At 42.4% G+C, this 26,938-nt stretch overlaps 2 protein-coding genes across 3 annotated transcripts in view; both read right to left on the bottom strand.

Moving 5' to 3' along the window:
- The window catches only part of Htt (huntingtin), a 143,619-nt gene extending 135,307 nt beyond the window's left edge, over positions 1–8,312 (bottom strand). Inside the window, exon 1 of the mRNA XM_021163625.3 lies at positions 7,963–8,312. Coding sequence (XP_021019284.1) covers positions 7,963–8,159 — 197 coding nt within the window. The 5' untranslated portion in view covers positions 8,160–8,312. The remainder of the gene's footprint in view (positions 1–7,962) is intronic.
- Positions 8,313–14,103: 5,791 nt separating this feature from the next.
- The window catches only part of Grk4 (G protein-coupled receptor kinase 4), a 111,326-nt gene continuing 98,491 nt past the window's right edge, over positions 14,104–26,938 (bottom strand). Inside the window, exons 12-17 of one of the 2 annotated variants that reach the window (XR_002377918.3) lie at positions 24,817–25,025; positions 21,967–22,104; positions 18,423–18,560; positions 17,823–17,954; positions 16,280–16,400; positions 14,810–14,870 (exon numbers count right to left, since the gene is read on the bottom strand). Coding sequence is in view for 1 of the 2 variants with exons in the window: in XM_021162143.3 (XP_021017802.1) it covers positions 14,820–14,870; positions 17,823–17,954; positions 18,423–18,560; positions 21,967–22,104; positions 24,817–25,025 (668 nt within the window). In the remaining variant the exon portion in view is untranslated. Of the gene's footprint in view, positions 14,871–16,279; positions 16,401–17,822; positions 17,955–18,422; positions 18,561–21,966; positions 22,105–24,816; positions 25,026–26,938 lie in introns of both variants that reach the window. The other variant, XM_021162143.3, reaches the window with a different exon arrangement.

The following is a 26,938-nucleotide window of genomic DNA, read 5'->3' as shown; positions in this document are numbered from 1 at the left end:
AATAGGCACTGTGGTTAAATTCAGTGGTTAAGTGTGTATGAAATTTGCTCAAAGCCAAGTTTAATCTCTGTCATAACTCCTTCTCCAAAAGAAACCCAAATTAAGATTGTTTAAAGGTGTACATTCCCACAGTACTGAAGGAAGAGAACCCTGAGGCCCCAGAGCTCGTTTCTGACTGTCAGTGGTAACGAAACTTTACAGTTACACATGCACATTTTAATACAATGTGTGTGTGCTTTGGCACTCACATGGAGATCAAAAGACAACTTGTGGAAACTGGTCCTCTCTTTCTACCACATGGGTCCCAGAGATCAAACTCAGAATGTTAGCAAGCACTTCACTATTTTACTAGCTCACAAAGTTTTGTATTGGTTCAGTTTTGGATTTTTGACTACAGGGTCTGACTATGTAGCCCTAGCTGTCCTATAACTCACCATGTAGACCAGACTGGCCTCAAACTCACAGAGACCTGAGTGCTGGGATTAAATATGTGGGGCACCACGCCCGGCCTACACACAGTTTTTTGTTTTGTTTTGTTTTTGTTTTTAATTAAAAGAAATAAGTTTTTAAAACATGAAACTGGTAAGTAGAAAAAAATAACTTGAAAAACAAAAGTAGGAAGTATGAAAAGTGTCATATGTCTAATCAAGTTCAGATTATAACTCTATACATGTAATAAGTACTTCCTGAGAACTTGCCATGAACCTGATAGTCTAGATTTAGTGACTAAAAAACAAACAATTCCCATCCAGCTCCTTCCAGAGTAGGAGACACATGCAAAGAACTAACATATCAGTCATGCTAGCAAAATGAGAAAGGGACAGGACCCCACATGTCCTCAGTCCTCACAACTCTCCCCACCCTAAGTATGAAGCGATCAGCTTAGAAAGGATCCATTAGCAGAGAAGAAAATCACACCCAGGGCTAATAAAGGAAAGGCTGTACCCAGTGTGCAAACACACACACACACCCCAAAGTTTTATTTAATCATACAAATGCTGGTTGACTAAAGAGCCAAGGCCTAGGATTTGCCCACGATATACTCTCTATCATAGAAAAGGACACCTTTAATCCCAGCACTTGGGAGGCAGAGACAGGCGGATTTCTGAGTTCGAGGATTTCTGAGTTCGAGGCCAACCTGGTCTACAAAATAAGTTCCAGGACAGCCAGGGCTATACAGAGAAACCCTGTCTTGAAAAAGAAAGAGAGAGAGAGAGAGAGAGAGAGAGAGAGAGAAAAGGACTCTATACCAGAGTCTTTCCTGCTCTTAAGTTAACTGAATGCAACAGAAGATACTAGAATGTATAATTAAAAAAAAAAAAAATGACCCTATTCAAAGACATGTACAATTACAATGTGTCAAGTGAAAATTGTAATATACTTTTTTTTTGTAATATACTTTTAAAACCAATGTTAAAAAGGAAGAGTAACAGTGGTGGCTGGTGGTCACAATGGAACACTGTGTTTTTACAATCATAGATTGTATACTCAAAATGGTTATGTTTTATGTGATGTTATTTTGCCATAAGGGGAAACAAAATAACCAAAGATCTAACATTACAGGAAAAAAATGATACATAAGTAAAATCATATAATGAGTAGGCATTAGGAATCAGCTTGCTCAATGGCCTATAATCTCCACTATTTACCTGAGCTGCTGCAGGTATCAGCAGCTGAATTCCTTGTTGTTAGGTAGCTTAACTACCTATTGACGACTTCTAAACTGATTCCAGCTTGAGGCTATTACCCCTAGATCTGTTGATCATTTGCATACAGGTTTTATGAGACTGTTAATTTTAGATTCTCCAGAATTAATGTTCAGGAGAACAATTGTTGTTTTGTGTAGTGATTGTTCATTACTTACAGAATGTAAATGAAATGATGTGTGAAAAAAAAACTTATAGAGCTGGAGAGATGGCTCAGTTGTTAAGAGCACTGATTGCTCTTCCAGAGGTCTTGAGTTCAATTCCCAGCAACCACATGGTGGCTCACAACCATATACACATACATACATACATACACACATATATATAAATATGTATATATATGTATGTGTATACATATATATGTGTGTATATATATATATATAAAATCTTTTTTTAAAAAAAGAAAAAACGTTTAGAAACTATTTTGAAAGCTAATTTAAAAGTATAAATGTTTTTTAAAGGAGTTTCAACATAGGTATGTACATGACAATGTATCCCCAGAAAACATGTGCTAAGCATGAGATACCGCCTTACAAGTTATTAGTCATGGAGGTCCCAGAAGCACCTTCCTATCCAAACAACACAGGCTATTTCTATCACTCTTGGTTGCCCAATGTAACTAGCTAATAGTAAAACCCTATTGATGAAGATACAACATACTATGGTTGCATAGAAGACATAGAGAAATCAAGATAGAACTGATCTGAAAACTTCCTCTTGGCTGGTTAGGTTTTATAATGCCAGGTGTTTTGCAGGCCACTGGGGGAGAAAAGACATCAATGGTCTTACTAAGCACTGGACCCTGAATGCTATAATATAGACAAAGGCAAAATGTGACCACTGGTGCAACAGTGATGTAAAGAATACAAAGATAACCCACAGCTTTCTGACTAGACTTAAAAGTGTGCGCCACAAAAGGTACACACCTAGTCAAAAGCCCATGACTCAGGGGAAGGAGGTTACAGGTCCTAAAACAGGACCCTACTACTGCTGTTTTGCTAAGTAGATGTGTTGTTAGACTACCTTCTACATATTTATGTTTGGGAGCTGGATGTGGTGGTGCATGCTTTTAATTCCAGCATTTGGGAGGCAGAGACAAGTGAACCTGAGTTTAAGGCCAGCCTGGTCTACAGAGTAAGTTCCAGGATGGCCAGGCTACAGAAAAACCCAGTCTCAAACAACAAACCAACCAAATAAACAAACAAGAGTAAATATTTACATTTATACCTACAGACTAGTGCTACTGTCAGGCCTTGGCCAAAGAAACCTCTTTCTGCAGTGGGCAGCAACTCAAAAACTCATAGTATACTGAGAATAAGTGACTGATAAATGTCAGCCTAAATGTGACATCTAAATTGACCCCCACACCCAAGGTTCAGGGAAGGGAAGGGGTAGAGAGAATTTAAGAGCCAGGTTTTATAGAGCTCAATGAAATTCTGTCTTCCAGACATGGCATGGCTGCTGTAATAATAAACTCACTGCAGTTATGGTTACCACACAAGAACTGGGTGGGAGATACACCTTTAGTCCCTACACTGGGAGGCAGCAGCACTCATCTCTGTGTGTTTGAGGCCAGCCTGATCTACATGGCTAGTAGTTCCAGGACAGCCAGGGCTACACAGAGAAAGCCTGCCTCAGGAAAAAAAAAAAAAAAAAAAAGACCAGTCAACATTCCATTCCAGCAAGCAGCACTAACTGGATTCAGTGGGTCATTAAAAAAAGGCATGGAGGTGGGAGAAGGACATGCTGAGGTATAGATGGGAGGGAGATAGTAGGGATCCTATGGGAGAAGGACATGCTGAGGTATAGATGGGAGGGAGAGAGTAGAGGCCCTGTGGGAGAAGGACATGTTGAGGTATAGATGGGAGGGAGAGAGTAGGGGCCCTGTGTGAGAAGGACATGCTGAGGTATAGATGGGAGGGAGAGAGTAGGGGCCCTGCATGAGATTCTGATACATTGTATACATGCATGGAACTGTCAAAGAATAAAAAAAACATTTTCTTTAAAAAAAATAAAAGAATGTTTCATGACTTGAAAATTTTAAGAAATTCCAATTCTATGTACTCATTCTCTTATATATTTTCTATGGCTGCTTTCATGCTACAGTGGCAGAGCTGACTGGTTGTGATGGCATTATGGCCACAAAGCCTTAACCGTTTACTATCTGGCCATGAAGTTTGCCAATATTGATGGATAGAATCACAAGGGATCCAGAATAACTAAAGCAACACTGAAAAAGACAATGTTGGGGAGCATACTTCATGATTTGAGATCACGATACAAACCAGTAATCAAGACTGTATAGTACTGGCATAGAACAGACACACAATCAATGGCAAAAAATGGAAGTAGAAACATTTACATATGGACAGGTAATAATTTTCAACAAAGATGTCAATACAGTTCAGTGAGAAAAAAACATTCTCTTTAGCCAAATGCTAAATTACACATGCAAAAGAAAAGAGTCAGACCTCAATCTAAACCACAAATTCAAATTGAGTCAGACTTACAAACAACTCTTAGAAAAAGAGGGAGTAAATAAATCTTTGTGATTTCAGATAAAAGAGTGATTTCTTAAGTATCTAACATACTGTAGCTAAAGACAAAATTAGACTTCATCAAAACTTAAAATGTCTATGCTTTGAAGAACATAATTAAGAAAGTGAGGCAAGCCTAAATCCTGAGTTTAACTCTTCAGCATTCAGCATAAAAACTGGGTGTGGTTATTCATGTCTGTAACCTCACTATGGTCAACAGGGTCAGGCAGATCCTCAATATTTGCTGGTCAGTCAGCTTACTAGAAATCCATTGGTAGCTTTAGGTTTAGTCAGAGAAGTGGCGAGCAATAGAGGAAGACACTCAATATTCTTTTGGCCTCTGCAAACCCCTAACACATATATACACTCCACACCATTCAAGAGATGTACTGCCCCCCCAACCCCCCACTGTGATGGGACATATCTATGGTCCCAGTACTTGGGAATCTGTGCCATGAAGATTTGAAGCCAACTTAGACTACACAATATACCAGGCCAGCCAGAAGTACATAGCAAACTTCGATCTCAAAAGTAAACAAAAAAAGAAATTGAAAGGACAATCTTAGCCTGGCAGTGGTGGCACATATGCTTAATACCAGCACTTGAAAAGCAGAGGCAGGCAGATCTCTGAGTTCCAGGCCAGCCTGGTCTACAGAGTGATTTTCAGGACAGTCAAGGCTACATAGAGAGACCTGTCTCAACAAAACAAAACAAACAACAACAATAATAAAGGGGCAATCCACAGAAAGGCTTTTAAACTTATATCTCATAAAGAAATAATATCCAGAACACATAACAAAATAAAAAAAATGTGCAAGAATGAAGACTTAGACTTGGAGTCTGTGCTCCTGATCTAATTGTTGAACTCCCCACACTTATTTTGTCTTAGAATAAACCCTCACCTTTCCCCGCTCTCTGTAGCTTCCGTTGCTGTTTTCTATTTGGAGATAAATGCAGTAACTGATAACACCTCAACCCTTTGCTCCACCCCCACTATAACTCTTACCCTCACTCATTTCATCCAGCAAAAACATGACATCACTAATCCCCACACAGGAAAGCCTTTGACAACTCCCCCTTGCAGGAATACTCCTCTTCCATACACCCTCCTGGTAGACTTCTGACTCTTCAGATCTTTATTCAAAAATAAGCCTTCAACTAAGCAGATATTATTTAAACACCCTGTCTAAAACATGTCAAGCCCTGGCATTTCCTAATCCCCTTCCCTACTTTACTGCATGCGCCTCATCACTCACTATGAACAAACTATTCTGCTTACTGTCTATGTCTCTCCCAAGAATTTTAGCTTCATGAGGCATGACTTTGTTCCCTGCTAAAACCTGCAACTAGAACAATGCTAGGCACATAGGAGATGATCAGCAAATATTGATAAAAGAATGACTATGCTCAGGAAGACTAATGAGGATTATTAAGGGTGAATGTCAACTGTTCAAGGCCTATCGGATCGACAGCAGCTAGCAGAGCAGAGAACAAGTTCTCAGCTACTTCAACAGAAGCCCACACATGGCTGTGACACTGGTTCTACGGAACACAATGAGAGTCACAAAAACAGAACAAACTCATTCTAAAACTGTTTTGGCTGGTCTCATTTCGAAAAAAAGGACTTTTAACTGAGTCAAGTGGACAAATGCCAAAATTGAAGCTTCTAAGCAGTGAGTTTGTTACTTATTATTAATGAACACTTGGTTTTTCAACAGCAAAGTACATAGAAATATGAGATAGACGCTAATGGAGCTGATTTTAGAAAATGTTACAGTTAGTTATGTACAGTGTAGTAACAAGTTATTTTATTAAAATAAAAGCTTTTAAAAGCTTTTGTTCCAAAATACTTTTGTTTGTAAATAATTTAAAAATCTGTCCTAACATATGCCCAAATTTTATCTGGAAGAACAAATGAAGTGTAACAGAGCTTGCTCCTGGGTACAAAGTTAGGAAAATGGGGAGGGAGATGTTTTCATTATTTAACCGTTTTTATCTTTGGGACTGTATCATGTTAATGAATTACTTTTGCAAACTAATTTGTGTTTGAAGCAGGCACAGAACAATCTCTCCCTCTCTCTCTCTCTCTCTCTCTCTCTCTCTCTCTCTCTCTCACACACACACACACACAGAGAGAGAAAGAGAGAGAGAGAGAGTGGGGGGGGGTTATAGAAAATATGGGGAATATGTAAACTTCCACAATTCCTCTCACCCAGAGGCAGAGTCATGGTAATAATCAAAATAACTAGACAATACTTGGACAGCCCAGCATGGTGCCACATACCTTTAATCCCAGAGAGAGAAGGCAGAGGCAGGAGGATGGATCTCTCTGAGTTTCAGGTCAAGAGTTACATAGTGAGACTCTCAAAAGCAAAAAGAAATTACTTATCTAGAGATAAGAAGTTTTTTATTCACACTTTTCACCTTATAGAAGAAAATTTTCTTCCTATATTTTGTTCTATCAAGTAAGCCACCTTTTCTCCCCAAATCTTTATTTTTTTAAAAAACAAACTCTCAGGACTGGGAACATAGCTCAGTGATATCATATCACCAGAACACTTATTTTCTAAATGAGTTTTAATGATGACATTCTTCAGTAGGTTGTTCCCGAAAGTTCTCCTTATTAATTATACAAATCCAGATTAGAAATAAAACGCCCAGAGTTGAGAGAAAGGACTGAGCTGCAAGAGAGCACAGGGCTCAACACTCAGCATGGATTTCCAGGAAATGTTTTGAGCGTCTCTTTTCTCTTAGTGCACTGTGACTCATGGTCTCTCTTCTGTTTCAATATTCTCTCCAGTCACAAGCAGCTAGCTTCCAAAGATCTATAAGATGTCAGCAAAGAACTAAACAGGAACTTTTACTGGCACAGAGTCTGAGTGGCCTATGTTCTAAAACAAGCCTGTCTGCAACACTAGTAAAATTCATTCCCTGGTGAAAACTGAGCACCACCAATGTATCCGTTTTATATAGAACAGAAAACCGATAGGCAGTAAGTATAAGTCGACTCTTTCATATATATGCACACATATAGTTTTTTATTAATAATCACACCTAAGTAACTCACCATGTACTTGACAAATACAACTCATCCAACTGCCTGCAGACACACAGAAGCACACCTCTCTAGCTATGCTTAAAACCTGGTTTAACTACACTGCACCACGAACTAAATGAAACGCCAGGAGAGTACGAAGTGCCTCGAGTCACAGGCTGCTTCAAGTGTCACTTGGAAAAAGAATATCCCATTGGATGCGTTCACACTCCCCCGCCCTCAGCACTCCCGCCGAGACCTCCTAAAAGCATTATGTCATCCACTACCCGCACATCTCTCACGCTGTCCTGCACTCCCAGCTCCCAGGCCTGATGAGGAGGTAACCCAAGAGATCTCTGCCTCTCCAAGTTCTCTTCATAACAGTCAGGTGCGCCACCGCCCCAGTTTCTCCAGAAGAGAGAAACAAGTTCGTTCCCTAACTTCGCAAACTGAGAACGGCGAAGGCACTGGAGTCGTGACGCCCCTCAACGAGTCCCTGGCTGGCCTGACCCGGCTCTGTCTCCTCTGAGGGAGGATAGAGACCCCGCAAGGCGAGGGCCCGGGCCGGAAAGGCCTGGCCTCAGGGAGGCACCGCGACCCTCTGGACAGGGGACAGTGTTGGCCATGCCCAGCACGCAGGCCAGGGGCGCGGGCCCCGGGCGGGAGCTGCGGCGCCCGGACTCACGGTCGGTGCAGCGGTTCCTCGGCCGGACCTGGCAGCGGCGGTGGCGGCGGCGGCTGCCCCTGAGGCGGCGGCTGAGGGGGTTGAGGCGGCGGCGGCGGCGGTGGCGGCGGCGCCTGCGGCGGCGGCTGCTGCTGCTGTTGCTGCTGAAACGACTTGAGCGACTCGAAAGCCTTCATCAGCTTTTCCAGGGTTGCCATGACGGCTTCCTGCCCGACGGGACAGACCCTGAAGACTTGGAGCCTACTGGCACTACGAGGCGCCACTTAGCAGCAAGGCAATGAATGGGGCTCTGCGCGGCAGGCAGAAGCGGAACCAAGGCGCTCAGCCATCTTGGGCCCGTCCCGGCAACCCTCGCGGCGAGTGCGTCCCGTGACGTCATGCCGGCGGAGACGAGGCCACGCCAGACCCGCAGAATTGACAGGCGGATGCGTCGTCCTCTTTCCCGATATCTGGGACGTAGGCCGGCCGGGCTTCTTCTAGTTTAAGACTCTCCGCCCCGCGGATGTGGCCCCGCCCCTTCCCGGCAAAAGCCAGCCCCCCCCCCCCTTAGTGAAGAGGGCCAAGCAAGAGGATAAGGTGGGCGGGGCGGGCTGCTAGATGAGGGGCGGAGCTGAGCGGAGAGTGGGCTTTAGGGCGGCTCCCTGGCACCAGCGATAGAAAAGAAGTAAGGAGTGGGCAGAGGAGTTGGGGAGACCCGGAAGGAAGAAAAGGCTGGAATGGGGAATGACAGCGAAGAAATTTTCCTGAATAAAGCCACCCTACACCTGGAGTCATCGGGAAAGCGGTTGTGGAGCTCAGAACCCAAAACCCAAAGAAGCTCTCTCTTCCACACGCCAGGTGGTGGCCTGAGCTTCAGTCCCGAGCGCAGCGTGCCGGAAGCTCCCTGCAATGAGAAGGGAACCAGGGTGACCCGTATTCAGGACCAAAGAACCCTTTATGATCCGTGGACCCCGAGGCACCAGAAGTGTCTGCGGTAGAGAAGGCTGAGAAAGGGTTTCAGGCAGGCAGCAGTAGTTACTGTCCAAAGAAAGACTGTGGTTCATTCAACTTTGGTCACACACTCTACATTGAGACACGGACCCTGGAAAGTGCTGTGGCAATCAGCCAGGACCTACAAGGGGCCTCATTGCCACCAGCGCTGAAGTCCTTGTCTCTAGAGCCTCCATCTCCCAAAGGTGAGCAATTAAAGCAGGAAGCTGAAAATGGTGTGGATACACCTAAGCTGCCCCTGCAGTCTGCCCAGCAAAAAGTGTTGGCTTCAGCCGGGCATGGTGGTACATGCCTTTAATCACAGCACTTGTAGAATGCTTTTTGAGTAGCATGCACGAAGCTCTGAGTTCAACCCCTGCACTTTATAAACCAGGGGTGATAATCATGTACTCTGCAGGTAGGAGGAGGATCAGGATCCAGGTTTTCCTTGGCTTCATAGTGAATTCAAGTCAGCATGGGTTATATCAGAACGTGTCTCAAAAGAAAAAGGAAAAGAAAAAAAGCCAAGCAGTGGTAGAACACACCTTTAATCTCAGCAGTCAGGAGGCAGAGGCAGGCAGATCTCTGAGTTATAGGTCAGCCTGTTCTACAAAGTGAGTTCCAGGACAGCCAGAGCTACATAGAAACCCTGTCTCAAACAAACAAACAAACAAACAAACCCGTGCCTGCTTCAGAAAAAAGCTGTCTGGAGGTGATCCATGCAGTGAGAAACCCAATGAAGCTTCAGGCTACCCATAAGACTCAAATGCCCTATTCCATGGCCATAAGGCACTCCATTTTCTCAAAATGGCCCTGTTAAACTGGAAAGGAGAGCAGAGAAACAGCCTTTAGATTCTATGTCCCCTCTGTTACTAATGGCACTATTAGATGCACAGAGCCAGTGCTAGCTCTCACATGAGGCAGCCTCTAACAGCTGGCCAGGGTTGGTAGTTGCTAGTAGGCAGACTTGGAAGAAGGCCCAGTGAACCATGTCTCTTAGCACTCTCTAGGTTATGATGTCCCTGCTCCCAAGTATGGGCAGCTAGTAACTGACTTCTTCCCAATACAAGACAAAGATAATGGGATGTCACACAGTTGCTAGGTTACAAATGTAACTTCAGTCTTGCCAACTACCAACTTCTCAGCTTATATACATTGATGAAGAACAATTGGCAAGATTTAACATAAAGAACTACCCATGGCCAACAGTCAAGACAGATATTGGTGGTCCATCAGCCCATGTATGAAGTAAACCCTGACAATACCACTAAAGCTCCAAGGTGATTCTTTCGAAGCCAAGTTCTCAGATAAGGTACTGGTACCTAATTGCCTGCTGTGAGAAGTGGTAACAGAGGACCTATGTGCGCTGGGCCCAGATTCTGGAACCACAGAAACTGGATAGTTATAAATATGTTTTGCTAGGCAACTATACTCTGGTAATTTGTTTGGCAACAATAGGTATATTGGTTGGCTTACACTGCTGTATCAGGGTACCACTGCCTGGGAGCTATCAATAGTTGTTTATATTCTCAAAGTCCTTCAAACTAAAAATACAAAATCAAGGTGTTGGTAGAGCATCTTCCACTTGAGGCCTCACATCATCATCATCCCTCTGTGTCGGTGTCCTAATTTATATGAAAACATAAGTAACTGAATTAAGATCTAGTAACTTCACTTCCGATAAAGACTTTCAGGACCTAGTACATGCCTGTAATCCCAGCAGTAGGGAGGCTGAGACAGGAGGATTTAAAGTTCAAGGACAGCTTTAGCTGCCTAGTGAGTTCCAAACCAGACTGGCTACACAGACCCATCAGAAAGGGAAAGAAAGAAGGCTACCATCTGTTCTCCAAACACAGACCAGTCTGATATTCTAAGGAGTTAAGTGTTTCAGTACATAAATTAGTAGGTGATAACAGATAAAACCAAATGCATGCTAGCAGTTACTCTGACCATCCATAAAACCAAATGCATGCTAGCAGTTACTCTGACCTGACCTTATTCAGAAATACAACCTGGTTTTTGTTTGTTTTGTTTTAAAATCTGGGCAATTTGCCATTTAGCTAAGATACCACAGCTAACTACTAAATAAGTCCTGGCCTAAGTAAGTCCACCACCTACCTTGCTACATCCTCGGGCTGGCTCTGCTAGCTGCCAGTGGCTTTCCTTGGCAGACATTACACATTCCTGCGATCTTCGATGAGCTTCAGCTTCACTCACAGCATCATACATCACTTTCTCAGGGACAGCTTAAAGAAGCTCCAGTCCTGCAAGCAACTGCCTGATCTCTCAGGATGCCCTGCTGTCCATAGGGTTTAGTACAAGAGTGAAAATAAAGACCCATGTACAAGTATTTTAAGAACATACACAAATGAATGTGCCATACATATAGCAATTTGCTATATAACTGGCCTTTTAGATATTGTCTCCTAATGCAAGGGGAAGGGGAAGGGTTTGTTAACTACTTTGATGCAACAATGGTATAAGTACTACTACAGATCACTGGTACTAAGAGTGGGGTTGTTGCAGTGATAAAGATGACTGGATGTTTCTTGGGCTTCTGGGAACTTGTTTATGGGGCAGAATATGGAAGAGTTTGGAACTTAAGAGGAAAAAAAAGTGGAATACTATCTGCAGAGTTGAATGGGCCTTTCTGGTGGAAGCCTAGATGACAAAAATTTTGAGAGAGGGGGTAGATGATTCATAAGGAGTATGAAAAGATATCATAAGAATAAGGATATCGGCCCATATTCCCAACACTCACTTTAAGAAGTTAGGTCTTGAAATCCAGAGAGATGGTTGAGCAGTTATGAGCTTGTATTGCTTTTGCAAAGGACCTGGTATGGCTCACGGCACCCACACAGTAGTGCACAATTATCCAGTTCCAGGGAATCTAACTCCCTTCTTCTGACTTCTAAGAAGACAGAGTGATCACAAAGCACCAAGTGTTAGATTTCAGAGTGCAGAATAGAGAGACAGAGGCAGAAAGAGACCAGAATCTGACTTCATCAAAGGAGACTTTATTTCTGTAGGAAAAGGGAGTCTTCGAGAAGGTAATACTTGGAGTTTATATAGAGGCATGAGGATGAGGAATAGCGTTATGTGCAAGTCTGTAGTCTCTCCTTTCTGCAATTGTCTAGTCAGTCCTTTCTAGAGTTCACTGATAATACTCTGAGCAAGGCCAGCTATAATCTCTTAGGAATTCTTTTTTTACAACCAAGGCCCTCTATCACCAGGCCTAAATGTGGTACATATACATACATGCAGGCAAAACATTCATAAATATATATTTTTAAAACTTTTTAAAAAGCCAGGTATAGTTGCATGCTTCTGTAATCCCAGAGCTGGAATAAATAGACAGGTGGACCCCCAGAGCTCATAGCCAACAAGTCTAGGCAATTGGTGAGTACCAGATTCAGTGAGTGAAAGACCTTACCTCTAAAGATAAGGTGAAGAGCAATAAAGGAAGATGCATATACAAAGGATACTGAGAGAGATGTAAACAGATAGTCAGTGCCCTGGCTCATGAAGCTTCAGAGGGGAATGAGAACTTGATCAGGTACTAGCATGTGATAGTAACATGGGATAGTCTAGCAAACAACCTATTCAGTGAATGTCCAAAGAACTTGACTGAGGATTAATTTGAATATAATGGATTAATGTTTTTGGTGGAAATATCAAGGCAGGATTTCATTCAGGTTGTGCCATGGTTACTGCTTACTGTTCTTATCCAAGTCTACAGTCAGAGACAGAGAGAGACGGAGAGAGGGTGGAGGAAGTAAAGGGGAAGTTTGGCAAGAAAAGATATATGACAAGGAGAGGACAGATGAAGAATCATGGCATTCTCCACTGAAACTAAAGGAAAGCTATCTTAAAGATAAGACCTCTAACCTACTGATGTATCAATCTTGTGGAAATGCACACTCATTTACTACAAGGGAATGAATCTAAAATGAAAATGCTGCTGAAGGAATTGCCTACTAGTACTTAGAGAAGTGTTTCCCAAGATCATCAAAGACACCAATGCAACTGTGGTCCATGGGGATCAGGCTCCATCCCAAGTCGGCAGCAGAGTTCTGGCAGTGTTGTTATACACATGGTATAGATGTTATAGGAATGAAAGAGATGGGATTAGGGAGGTCATCGAGTCTTTTAAGAATCTCTAAGGCTAAACATTGTGTGGCAAGTTTGAAGTCCTTGTAAACAGATCCTAGGCTTTCACCATATAAAGTTTGTGAAGGTGAAGCTGACGTTGCAATAGTCTTTTCTTTTATTGTTGTTGAGACAAAATAGTCCTGACAAAAGCAACTGAAAGGTTGGAGAGAGATGGTCATCAGGTAAAGGCACTTGATGTCAAGCCTAATGAAATGAGTTCAAGCCCTGGAACCTATACGGTAGAAGAAAAAAAATCAAATTCTGTACGTTGTCTTCTGACCTGTGTGAGAGTATTTCCTGAAAGGATTAACTGAGAACTAAAGACATTCCCCTAGAGTAGGCAGCACCTTCTAGAGGCAGCCAGAAAAAAGTCAAAGGAAAGAGGTCGGAAGGAAAAGCAGGCTGCTTTTCAAAGGCTACATTTGACCATATTACTGTCATGCTTCATGGACATTATAACCCATCTTCTTCAACCTTCTAACATAGACTGAAAATCAGTAACTCTCCAGGAGTCCTTCAAGCCTTCAGTTCCAAATTGCTAAGGCTTCCAGACTCAAGGACTGAACAGCTATCAGGTTCTCAGCCCATACTGTGTAAGCTAATCTGACTTATCCTCTTTATAACATATTCCATCAACTCGGTTCTTCTAGAGAACCTTGACTAGAATATCTCCTAGTATGCATCTCACTAAAGTGATAATACAGAAATGAAGCCCTCCTCACTACAGCATCACCATACGTCATAGTCACTTATGCAATTGGATCACAAGTATTACAAAAGGACCAACAGTTCCAGGGAGTGGCCCTCCACCGTGGCCAGCACTAGTGGCCATATTCATTAATGAAGTCTACATCAAGTATAACATTCCTCCCAGGAGGCAAGCTATATTCTTTCCTGATCCCAGTCAGTTCCATATTAGAAAATCAAGATTAGAAGTATTCATGTTTCAGAGCATGATTTTACAACTCCAATTGGCCCTCAGATGTATGTCAAGAACCAAGATATAGTGCTCATCATCCAAATAGCAGGAGTGAAATAGAAATGTGATCCATTTGACAATATAACACAGGCTTAAAGAACTGCATTCAACTCAGTAAGGAACAGTCCAAGTAGATGAGGAAGCAGAGAACTGGCTGGAACTGGATTTGAGTCAGAGCGTAAGAGACGTCAATGGACTATAGGGAAAAGTTTTTCACTTTGCATGTGATATAGCATAGTCCCAGGAAAATGATGTGTGGCTTCAGGTAACATTTAACTACACATTGGGCCTAAAATCTACCCCAGACCTCCAAGGGTAAGGGAGTACCATAGCAGGTAGGGAAGAGGAGATTGAAAAGAAAGAAAAGAAAGGAAGAACTTATGATTCTGAGAGGGAGTTTTGAATTTATAAACGTAGCATTCATAGTTCAGCAAGAACCTAAGCAAAGTTGAAGGAAAAGTGAATGGGGTTCTGAAAAGTATTGGAACAGATATAGAGAAAAGACTTTGAAAACTGCCCAAATGCACAAGACATCCACGCTTAGGAGTTTCAGGGCACACAGCGGTATTCTCAGGGTTCTTTAATCCAGCTTCAGTAAAAAGACAGCACAAATATTAATGTAAAAAATACATGAAAGCACATTATAAACAGTGTTACAGACAGTTTATTACAATTTATGGAAAGGACAAGACACTGAGTATGTGATAGATTCCTTCTTAACACCAAGGTCTTGCTCTGTGGTCTGCACAGTGAATGGTCAGTGTTCTGTTGGCTCCCTCTCCTCACTGTGGGCAATGTTCAGGCAGCCCTGCAACAAACAGCACAATGGCCAGCCTCAGCTATGTCTCTAACGCCAAGATGGCTTTGCTTGCTTAAGTAGCCATGAGTTCTATAAGCATGGATTCAAACAACCCCGAATCAAAAATACTCAAAAAAATTTTTTAATTCAAAGACAATAAGTCGTATAAGTTTAAAAGCATGCTATGATGACTATTTGTATATTGTATTATGTATTTATGTAATCTAGAGATGATTTAAAGTAATCATAAGTTCTGTGGCTTGTATGTAAACACTGTCTACTTATAAAAGAGACATGAGCACTTTCACACTTTGGCATCTTGGAACCAATTTCCAAAGATACCTAGGAACAAATGATATAATGTTCCCGAAACTAGGAGAATACTAATTATGAGGCCAGCAAAAACTTTAAATATATTTTTCTTATTTACTTCAAGAAATGAATTCTAAAGGTCTTCCCAGCTACTCAGGAAACTGAGACAAGAAGATCTCAAATGTAAGACTAACACAGACAACTTAGTGTACCCATTTTAAAAACATTTTAAAAATAAAAGATGGGGGAGTGAGCATGTAGCTCATTGTTAAGAGTACTTATCATGTATAGAAATGGTCCTAACTTCTATCCCTATATTGTTAAAAATAACACTTAAAGGCATATGCTTAATTTATATAGAGAGGTACTGCCTCAAGATGAGTTTTGCTGCTTCGTTACTGTTGCATGCTAAATCACATTCAATAGTTGAGTGAGTGCAGAAGACAAATAAGACTCACTGGCTCCTCCACCAACAGGTATCATGGTAAGAAGGTGCTTCATACTGTACAACTCTATTCTATTGGTGGTAAGACCTTCAGTGGATGTCATTATGGGCTCCGAGTAAGGAGGAACATCCAATAGGACTTAACTGCGTGCAGAAATAGACTCATTTGGTCAGTTCATTTAGCTATCCCCTAGTTGAGAGAGATATTGGGATATTGAAGTGATATTACCCACTGAAGTCTTGTTTTTCTGTATTGAAAAAAATACGAATTAGGATGCTATCAAAAAATCTTAGTAAATTCCTCAAGAAATGATAGGTACGAGGAAAAAGAAAAAAGGGGGGGGATTGAAAGGTTAAAAAGCAAAACAATCCAATCATAGGACCTTTTGCTTGGTGAAGTTATTTTCTAACCTTTTTAGGTGTGTTACCACTTACTCTTAATCCCAGCACCCAGGAGGCTAAGGTAGGAAGACAGGAGGGCAGAGTCTTCCCTGGCTATAGAGCAAGAGTAATGTTACTACAGAAAATCTCTTTAAACAATTTCCACTTTTAGAAGGGAACCTGCTTTTCCTGTGTACTTGGACATGAGAGATCAGTAGTGGAAATCAGAACATGGAGAACTAAACATGCATTGTTTGTGGGCGTTCCATCAGATGCTGACCTTTAAGCAAGGTCAAAATGCTTTGTCACCAAAATAGGAAGCAGCTTCAGTGCTAAGAGTCATTGCTTTGTAGATCAGAGCAATCTTTCCACCAACAGCAAGCAGCATTGTGAAGACTTTTCTGGGTAATCGATAAAAAGAATCATATTGCTTAACTATATTAAACCAATGTGTGTGTGGGGGGGTGTCCATCCTTCTCTCTCTGTAGGTCTATCTCCTCCTCCTTCTCCTCCTCCTTCTCCTTCTCCTCTTCCTCCTCTTTTTCTTCCTCCTCTTCCTTCTCCTCTGACAAGGACTCACTATCTAGTGGAGCTGGCCTCAAACTCACAGTAATTCTTTTCCCTTTAATCCCAGCATTCAGGAGGGAGAGGCAGGTGGATCTCTGAGTTCAAGACCAGCCTAGTCTATAAAATGAGTTCAAGGACAGCCAGGGCTACACAGGGAATGTTGGGCATTGGGCTATACACAGACAGTCTGGTCTTCAGTCGAGCTGAGAAGTCGAACCCGGTGGTGATAATTCACCTTCATGGCAAGGTAGGCATTCCCTCATGCTCCTGGAACTCTGGCTCCTGGGAAGTTACCGCCCCATTACCCCCCATAAGAGAAGCATGGGTAGTAGTAGTCACGTAGGCAATGTCCCAAGCTTCTGACCTTTAGGCTAAACTCCTCCCAGTTACCTAGCAACAGTAAAGATAGCAGCATACCTTAAGAGGGGCTGTTTGACCCCTCCTCACTCTCTTGCTCTCTTGCTCTTACTCCTCTTAACTCCTCTTACTCTCCTCTCTCCTTTCCTCTCTCCTCTCACTCTCTTTCTCTCTCTCCCTCTTACTCTCTAGCCTTTCTTCTCTCTCTCTTTCTCTTTCCCCCTTCTCTCCTCCTGGCCATGGCCGGTCTCTCTGGCTCTTTCTACCTTCTCTCTTTCCCCCTGCCTTTCTACAATAAAGCTCTAAAACCACAGACTGCCTCTGTACATCAAGGCCTGCTGCACTTACTCTCACCTGAGTGGGAACCTCTTTCCCTTAGCCCTCTCTCCCATAACCCCGGGGCTACAGGGTGTCACCTCAGGATCCCCAGTCGGGGGCTGCCCCTTGTCCACCCCCGTAGAGTGGGTCAGTGGCTTAGATGCCCACCCAGGGCAGAGTGGAAAGCATCTGGCAACTCTCCCATGTCTGCATGCCCAGAGCATAGGAGGAACTCTGGCTGGACGTGGGCTAGCCTCCCTCCCCCCTCTTTCCCCTTTTAGTTTCCACAAGAGAAACCTGGTCTTGAAATCCACCACCACTACCACCACCACCACCACCACCATCACCACCACCACCACCACCACCACCACAAGTGCTATTTTACTTAGAAAACATTTTCCTTTTGCTATATATACGTACATATTGGAAGAGGGGGGCAAATACACATAGGCATACCCCAAGTCCTGGTTTCTACTATGCAAATGTCTTACCCTAAGCAACAGCCCCAGCCACAATAGTTTACTTTTGCAAAAGAGTTTGGGTTTTGGTTTTTGGGTTTTTTTGTTTTGTTTTGTTTTTACCGTTCTTCTGAAGAGTCTATGGAAGAAGTGTCTCTTTGGTCTGAGAATGGAGGAACACATCTTGTATTTTTCAAGTGATGACAAATCATCTTCATTTTCATTGAGATCCTTGAAACATCCAGATTCAATCATCTGTATGCATAGAAGACAGGACAAAGCATCTTTGGAGACACCACAAGATCTGTGATCTAATGTTATCAGCTCTCACCTGGTACCTGACCTCAATGTGGGGCACCTTATAGCTCCCAGACCTTCTCTGGTTCCACGTTCCTAGACTCCTGGTTTCTGAACTCTCAGAATAAAAAAAGTGCCTCTTGTTCCTCTTTCTTGAAGTTTACCTCCCAAAATGCTATTTCCACTGGAGCCAAGCTACTAGCTAGCCCTGCTTATGGAGCAGGACTCCAGGTAGCAGGCAATTCCCAAGATCACCTTTTGCTCACCTCCTGTAACTAGGACCAGAATAGCTGCCATGCTTCTGGCATAGTCTTGGTTTACCTGTGATCTAATCCTCATGGTCACACACACACACACACACACACACACACACACACACCATTATTAAAACTAGCATAAAGCTACTCTGCTAGAACGAAGTAGTACCTCATTCTGCCAGGGGATGGTGACAGACCCTGTCGCAAATTCAGCATAGAAGATTTCATCATTGGTATCCAGGTTGACTCCTTTCACCACAGAGAACTGCCCAATATCCAAGACGTTCCTACAATAAATGGCCTGAGGCTGGGCACCAAGAACAAAGAGAGGCATCAGCCTATGAGACATCTTGAATAATTCTTTTCTTGTTTTTGTTGGTTATGTTTTTCTTCTCGAATTTTGAGACAGGGATAGGCAGCCTAGGCTGTCCTTGTCTCACAATCTAGCTGCCTTAACCATCTCAGTACTATATCTAGTTTATAAGACTTTTGTTTTTAATTTTCACATGCTGAAGATTAGACATAGGACCTGCATATGTTGGGAAAGCACCCTACCACTTAACTACATTCCCAATCCTAAAGCAACTCTGAGTTCCCTTAATGTAAATGAACCAGTCCATACATACTCCTCCCCACCCCTTCTTTATTGCCAAGGCCCTTTTTTCAAAGAAATTTTCTAATTTACACCATGCATATTCTGTGACACAGCAGTTCCTGTGTCATTTTTCTCAAGGAATGGTTTTTTTAAATATTAATTTATTTTATGTATGTGAGTACACAGTTGCTCTCTTCAGACACACCAGAAGAGGGCATCAGATGGTTGTGAGCCAACATGTGGTTGCTGGAAATTGAACTTAGGACCTCTGGAAGAGCAGTCAGTGCTCTTAACTATTAAGCTATCTCTCCAGCCCTCTTGGGGAACTTTTAGTGTCAAAGATCCTGTTGGGTCTTTTGTTTCGGCCCTCCATACACAGGTGTTCATATAACCTCTCACAAGGATCTCTTTCCTTCTCTGCAGGAAAAAAAAAAAAAAAAGATTGCAAAGACTAAAGCTATAGAAGGATGGTATGGTTACTTCTGTGGGAGACAGAGAGCTGTGGACAGGCATGAAGACCACTGGCTGTGGGATCCCCGACTGACAGTTTTTACCCTGCTTCTGGCCTTGAGCATCTATGCTGGCTGGTTTTGTGTGTCAACTTGACACAAACTGGAGTTATAGCAGAGAAAGAAGCCTCCCTTGAGGAAATGCCTCCATGAGATCCAGCTGTAAGGCATTTTCTCAATTAGTGATCAAGGGGGGGAGAGCCCATTGTGGGTGGTGCCATCCCTAGGCTGGTAGTCTTGGGTTCTATAAGAAAGCAAGCTAAGCAAGCCAGGGGAAGCAAGCCAGTAAGTAACATTCTTCCATGGCCTTTGCATCAGCTCCTGCTTCCTGACCTGCTTGAGTTCCAGTCCTGACTTCCTTTGGTGATCAACAGCAATGTGAGAAGTGTACACTGAATAAACTCTTTCCTCCCCAACTTGCTTCTTGGTCATGATGTTTATGCAGGAATAGAAACCCTGACTAAGCATCTTTTTTTGTTTTGTATTGTTTTATTTGTTTTTTCGAGACAGAGTTTCTCTGTGTAGCCCTGGCTGTCCTGGAACTCACTTTGTAGACCAGGCTGGCCTTGAACTCAGAAATCCACCTGCCTCTGCCTCCCAACTGCTGAGATTAAAGGCGTGCACCACCACCGCCCGGCCTGACTAAGCATCTTACCTGCAAAGTACCTCTCCCTAGCATTTGGATGAAGAGTAGAAGCAACATTCTTATAAAAAAATTATTTATTTATGTAAATTATTTTTACCCTCCATATTCCATTTCCACCCCCTCATCCACCCTCCAAGTGTTCCACATCCCACACCTTCTCCTTCTCCCCACCTCCACCCCTGTCTCCATGTGGATGCCTCCAACCCCCATCCCACCTGACCTCTAAACTCCCTGGGGCCACCAGTCTCTTGAGGGTTAGGTGCATCATCTCTGAATGAACACAGACCCAGATGTCCTCTACTGTATCAGCCTCATATCAGCTGGTGTATGCTGCCTGTTTGGTGGTCCAGTGTTTGAGAGATCTCGGGGTCCAGATTAATTGAAACTGCTGGTCCTCCTATGGGATTCCCTTCTCCTCAGCTTCTATCAGCCTTCCCTAAGACAACAACAGGGGTCAACTGCTTCTGTCCATTGGTTGGGTGCAAATATCTGCATCTGACTGGTTTTTTTTTTTTTTTTGGTTTTTCAAGACAGGGTTTCTCTGTATAGCCCTGGCTGTCCAGGAACTCACTCTGTAGACCAGGGTGGCCTCGAACTCAGAAATCCGCCTGCCTCTGCCTCCCGAGTGCTGGGATTAAAGGCATATGCCACCACGCCCAGCTGAGAAGCAACATTCTTGCTAGCAATTTTTCGTCTAGGACTAGGGTCCAGGCTTGCAGTCTCTACCTTGTCCAGAGAGTGTCCAGAGTTTGCTAAACTGCCTCCAAATGGGGTAATTTGTTTAAGACAAGGACATAGACAGTCTAGGATGGCCCCTGTCCACTGTGTTCCCCCTCCCTCCTGACAAACCACCTTGGCCTGTTTTCCCTGCATTTCACCCAAGCAGCCCCATCTCCAGACCTGACAACCAGATGAAGTCCACATTATGCATGCCTTGCTGTCAGCAACACTTTCCCAGAATGCCAGTCAGTTTGTCTTCCTGCATGTCTCTCCAAGCAGAGGCACTCTCTTATCTACCTTTCTCCCCATTTGCCTTCAGCCTAGAGCTATGTTGGAGACAGTGCACATGCCTTGACTATGCCAAGTAGAAATTAGTTCCAAGGAAGTAGTTGCCACTATAACAAGTATTATGGATATTAAGCAAGCATATAAAGTCTGAAGAAGTCTTAATAAAAATATTAACTGTAGATCTATCTTAATTCCATCCAACAATGAAAACTTACCTATGTCCCCATTTTTAGAATGTGTGTATTGCAGACTACTTAAGAGTCCAGGTTATCTTCCCTTAATCATCTTTTCATCAGTAGTTCATTTACTATATGTTTATTTACTAATATACTTATTATGTCCTCTATTATGTACTAAGCACAGACAAGTGCCAGGCCCTGTGCTTTTGGAGGCATGACAGTTTTATGCCAATAGCATATTCATGATGAAGCAGAGATATTGACAGCTCCAGTCTCAATAATGTGTGAGAAGTAGCGAGGGCTGAACATTCCAGACTAAAGCACAGTCCAGTATAAGGAGTGAGGACATGGATGGAGGTAAACTCAGCATTGAGGTCATAACAGGAACACTGGCACACAGAAGGCCTTAAAGAGCATGCCAAGGAAGTCTGAAATGTCATTGAGAATTGGAAGAAGGACAGGGAGTTTGACTACTCTAGCAGTGATAGACTGCCCACAACAGACCTGGAAGCCAGAAGCTACTAAGGGTCTACCTGAGGATAAGGAAGTGGTAGTATGGAGAGGGAGAAGGAAGGAAGGAGGAGGAGGAAGGAAGAGCAAGGAGGAGGAAAGAGGAAAAGAAGAAGGAAAGAAAGAAGAAAGAAAGAAGAGAAGCAAAAATATCAGATCTCAGATTTCATAGAGCAGAACCCACATGTATCAAGTGTGTTTCAACAAAAGACTGTTATGGGAATCAGTGTTCTTGGGGACCTAGCTACTCTGGGTAACATACTTACATCAGGAATGAAAGGTGGATCTAACATATTTGCTTCCAGCCTGCTGAAGTTTATATCCTTGAATATTGGGTGCTGCTTTACAGCAGCGACTCCATCCCTCTGGCAGCCCAGCCTCTTACTTGGATCTTTGATGAGTAACTACACAAGAGAGAAACGATCAAATGAAGCTATTAGGATAAAAATGTAATCAAAACTGTCTTCTTTAACAACCCAGAGTCAAGGCTACACAGAGAAACTCTATCTTGAAAAGCCAAAAAACAAATAAAACGAAAAACAAAACAAAGATCTCCAACAATCAAAGTAGTAGGGGTAGCAGAAAGGATATATGTCCAAGTTAATAACCACTGTAGTTCCTAAGTATCAACCAAACTGTGCAAAGTCAGACTTAAGATTATGGTGCCACAGAGTAAGACTTAGGTCTTGCCATGACTGATCAAGAGATGGAAGCTTGAAGAGCCATGCCTCCTGGTGAACCTCTTTAATCTCAGCACTTGGGCAAAGGCAGGTGGATTTCTTGAAGTCAACTTGATCTACATGGTGAGTTCAGGCCAGTCAGAGCTATATAAAATCTGTCTCAAGAAAAATATGCCATTTGAGTAAGTCAATCATCAAGTAAAAATATTATAAAAATTAAGAGATAAATACTAAGAAAATAGAGTTTTAAATTCAGAACAATTATTTCAATGCTGTTGAATTTATAAAAAGAAATTATTAGAGTACTAAGGATCCCAAGTCAAAAATTGAGCAAGCTTCCTTCTAGAAACTGTATATATTTAACTCTCTGTCTCTCTCCTGTCTCTAACATCATCTCTACTCCCCCCACCACCATTTTTTTGGTTTTATTTATGTATTTGTGTGAGTGTGGATGCATGCCACAGTGCATGTGTGGAGGTCAGGGGTCAATTTTCTACATTCCACCTTTTTGAGGCAACAACTGCTGCTGTGTTGTATGCTCCTGGCTGGCTGGTCTTACAAACTTCCAGATCATTCTCCTATCTCTGCCACCTATTCTAACCCTAGGAGTACAGGGATTACAGGTATGTGCCATTACATCTGGCTTTTGGCATAGATTCTAGTCTTATAGCCTAGGCTGATCTTGAAATCTTCATATGCATATCTGCACCTCCAGGCTGCTGAGATTAGAGCCAGGTGCCACTACACACCCAAAAATCTCAGGGGGAGGAGGTGAGCCAAGGTTTCACTATGTCGTTCTGGCTGTCCTGGAACTTAGATCTAGCTGCCATGAACTCACAGAGATCTGCCTGCCTCTGCCTCCCAAGGATTGGGAATCAAAGGCGTGTGCCACCACTGCCTGACTAAAGTACTCTTTACATATTTATAACTGTCACAAACTCAAATAAGCCTTTCTTCAGACTTACTATCAATCAAAAAAGGTTGGCCCAAGTTCTTGTCCCTTCTCTGTTCTTGGGCAAGTTTCTATGTGTATCCTAAGATGCTTTCCTACAATTCATTTGTGGGGAAACAGAAACCATTGTTTAAGAGCCAGTTGTTTCTCTTCACAGTAGCAACTGAGCATGATGGTTGATTGTAGCTGTTAAATGGACCCAATCTAGAATCACTTGGAAAGGGAGTCTTGAGACTTGTCCAGATTAGGTTTACTTGTGGGTATTTTTAAAAATTTTTAACTCTTATACATTATACCCCCACCCCCCAAAAAAGAGAGCAGGCCTTCCAGGGTTATCAGACAAACATAGCATAACAAATTATAAGAAGACTAGGCACAAACCCTCCTATCAAGGCTGGATGAGGCAAACCAGTAAGAGAAAAAGGGCATTCTTGTGAGGGGCTTCTTTTTCTTTTATTTTTCTTTTTTCTTTCTTTTTTCTATTTTTATTTATTTATTTGTTTATTTATTTATTGGTTTTTCGAGACAGGGTTTCTCTGTATAGCCCTGGCTGTCCTGGAACTCACTTTGTAGACCAGGCTGGCCTCAAACTCAGAAATCCACCTGCCTCTGCCTCCCGAGTGCTGGGATTAAAGGCATGCACCACCACCGCCCAGCTTTTGTGAGGGGTTTCTTAATTGTATTAACTGACTCAATAAACCCTTATTGAAAGAAAAAAATTTAAAAATTCATCAAAGGACAGCAAAAGAAAAAAATGCCTATAGGCACCTTTTTAAGGTAAGCAAGTGACAAAGAAATTTTAGTGTGTAGGCAGCCAGCAGTTGGTGGGGAAAAAAAAAACAGCCCTAAGGGCAGATGGAGATGGCATCCAACTGCTACTGGGCTTGATCTATGATTATATGTTAGGACTTGCTCTCTGGCATCACATGTCTCATGGATGATGAAGGTCTGAATATGATAATCAAATATGTAAGGAAGGTGTCAATCTGGCCCATGCTACCCTTGCAGTTAGAATGGCAGAGGCAATCTTCCCATTTCAAAATATAATAGCATTAAAAGTTTTATATTTAATTTCACATACAATAAGTCAATGAACTAGACTCAGCAGCTGTTTTTTGAAAACAGAGTAATTTGGCCCCATTCTTCCTTTCAACAATAGCACTATAGAAGAGACATCATGAATTTTCCTCAGGCTTTGCTTGCGTTGCCCAGTCATTTCCCAGGTTTGAGCTGGAAACTTTTATGGACTCTCACAGTCTGCCTAAGATGAAATTCCAGACAAGAGTACCAGGAAGGAGCTAGGTCACTGAAAGGTCTGGCTTTCACCTCAGCCTGGTCTTGGTGTTGAACTAGGATTTTTAAGCTAGGAGGGGGTGGCTATCCTGCTTCTGAATCCTGCCTTGCTTCTTGACTGCTGCCTTCTGAACCATCAAAAGAGAGGAAGTGAGTTCAATGCTTCCCTGCCTCCGTGGCGCCTGACCCACCATGCTGCAGATGGACTTGGCATCCTCTGAAAACCTCTCAGAGTACTCCTCAGTTTCATTCTTCACTCTTCTTTCCAATTCCTCCCGGTTGACTTTTTCTTTATATTTTCTGAATGGAGAATGTCCCGCAATCATTTCATATATCAGACAGCCAAGTCCCCACCAGTCAGGACTAAATGTATACTTTTCATGATTGATAATTTCTGGAGCTACATAACAAATACAGGAAATTTTAAATTAAATATTGGTTTTAAATATTTTCATAATTAATTCCAAGTAATACATTAATTTAATATTTGTTACAATATGATCTAAGAACCTTAAAAACATGCTAAGTTTTTAAAAATCACAGCCAGGCAGTAATGATGCATGCTTCTAATCCCAGCACTGGGGAGGCAGAGGCAAGTGGATGTCTGCTGAGTTTGAGGAGGCCAGACCAATTAACAGAGTTAGTTCCAGGGCATCCAAGGATACACAAAGAAACTCTGTCTTGACCGACCCACCACCCAAAATAAAAAGAATCTTAAAGAGCCAAAGATCATATGATTATATTTATATGGACCATATGATTATGTAAAATATGCAGAATATACAAATTCAGAGAGACTGAGCATAAATTCAAGGTTAAAAGGCCTGGTAATAGAAGTGATAAATAGGAAGTAGTTGCTAACAAGTCATTAAAATCTGAAGTGAAGAATGTTCTGAAATTAGATAAAGTAATGGTAATATGTATTGATGGATACACAACTTTGTAAATGGACTAATAGCCATTGAATTCTATACTTCAAATAGTTGGGTTCTTTGATGTGGAAAGGATAATTGAAGCTGTGTCTGTATATCTATACTAAATAGACTTGCTTTCTACAAGGTGGGTAAAATGTCACTGGAAAGAAAGCTTTCCTCTTGGGGTGCTCCCATCACTCAAATGTTCCCATGGGTGCCTCAAGTGCAGTGTCATCTGTTCCCAAGTCAGAAGGAATCCCAGAAATCTACAAGGGGAGAAATGTCAGGCTCTGAAAGAACCATCTTACCCTTTATCTTTGGAAAAGTATGAATTTGATTAATTTCCCAGAGATCAGATGGGTAAGGCTTGTATGCCCACATGCATGGACACTAATTACATGAGGAGACTTGTGGCTTTGCCTGACTGCCACACAACCACATAAACTCAGGACTCTTTATGGGCACCACTCCTCATTTATAGAAAGAGTGCTGTAGAAGTCTAGAGGTCTTGGCTAGTGCCTTTAATCCCAGCACTAGGGGTACCCATAGAGATCTCTGAGTTTGAGACCAGTCTAATCTTCAGAGTGAGTTCCAAGACAGGCAGGCAGGGCTAGGCAAAGAAACTCTGTCTCAAAAAACAAGACAAAAAAGAAAGGAAGGAGGGAAGGAAGGAAGGAAAGAGAGGGAGGGAGGGAGGGAGGGAGGGAGGGAGGGAGGGAGGGAGGGAGGGAGGGAAGGAAAGAAAGAAGAGGGCTGTAGTCTAGGAGATTCTTCATTCCCTTCAGATCACTGGTTCTCAACCTTTGTGTCTCGGCCCTAGTAAGGTTGAACTACTCTACTCTTTCACATGGGTTACCTGAGACCATCAGAAAACATGTTTATTTATTTTGTGATTCATAACAGTAGCAAAATTATAGTTATGAAATAGCAAAAAAATAATTTTATGGTTGGGGGCATCACAACATGAGGAACTGTATTAAAGGGTCACCAGAATTAGGAAGATTGAGGACCACTGCTCTAGATACTTAACACCATTTACTAAGAGACTGGATTAAATTTGAACATTGGGATGACATTTAAAAGTAATGGCATTTATGTTAGGAAACAGCCATTCTTTAGGGAAGTAGCATCAGTTGTTATTCTAACTCATGGGCTGAGCACTCATGGGCTCAAATGCTGTTGCATAGACAACTCAGATATTGGGATTTTTTCCAGTCTCTATTTTTCCAATTATTTTGTAAATTAAAGTACCTTAATTAGGAGAACTGAGACTACAAAATTTTTATAGTTCCAACTGTATTTTTCCCTATGGTTCCGATTTCTCTGTTAAAATGTAGCTATATTATCAGCTGCTTTAAAAAGATGTCTCAACTCTCTGTTCCCCCAGACCCAACCCCCC

This window comes from Mus caroli, unplaced genomic scaffold, assembly GCF_978045245.1.
Source record: "Mus caroli unplaced genomic scaffold, Mus_caroli_1 scaffold_4, whole genome shotgun sequence".
Classification (NCBI taxonomy): Eukaryota; Metazoa; Chordata; class Mammalia; order Rodentia; family Muridae; genus Mus; species Mus caroli.
Note: the sequence above shows the minus strand (reverse complement) of the source record. Positions and strands in the feature narration are given on the sequence as shown.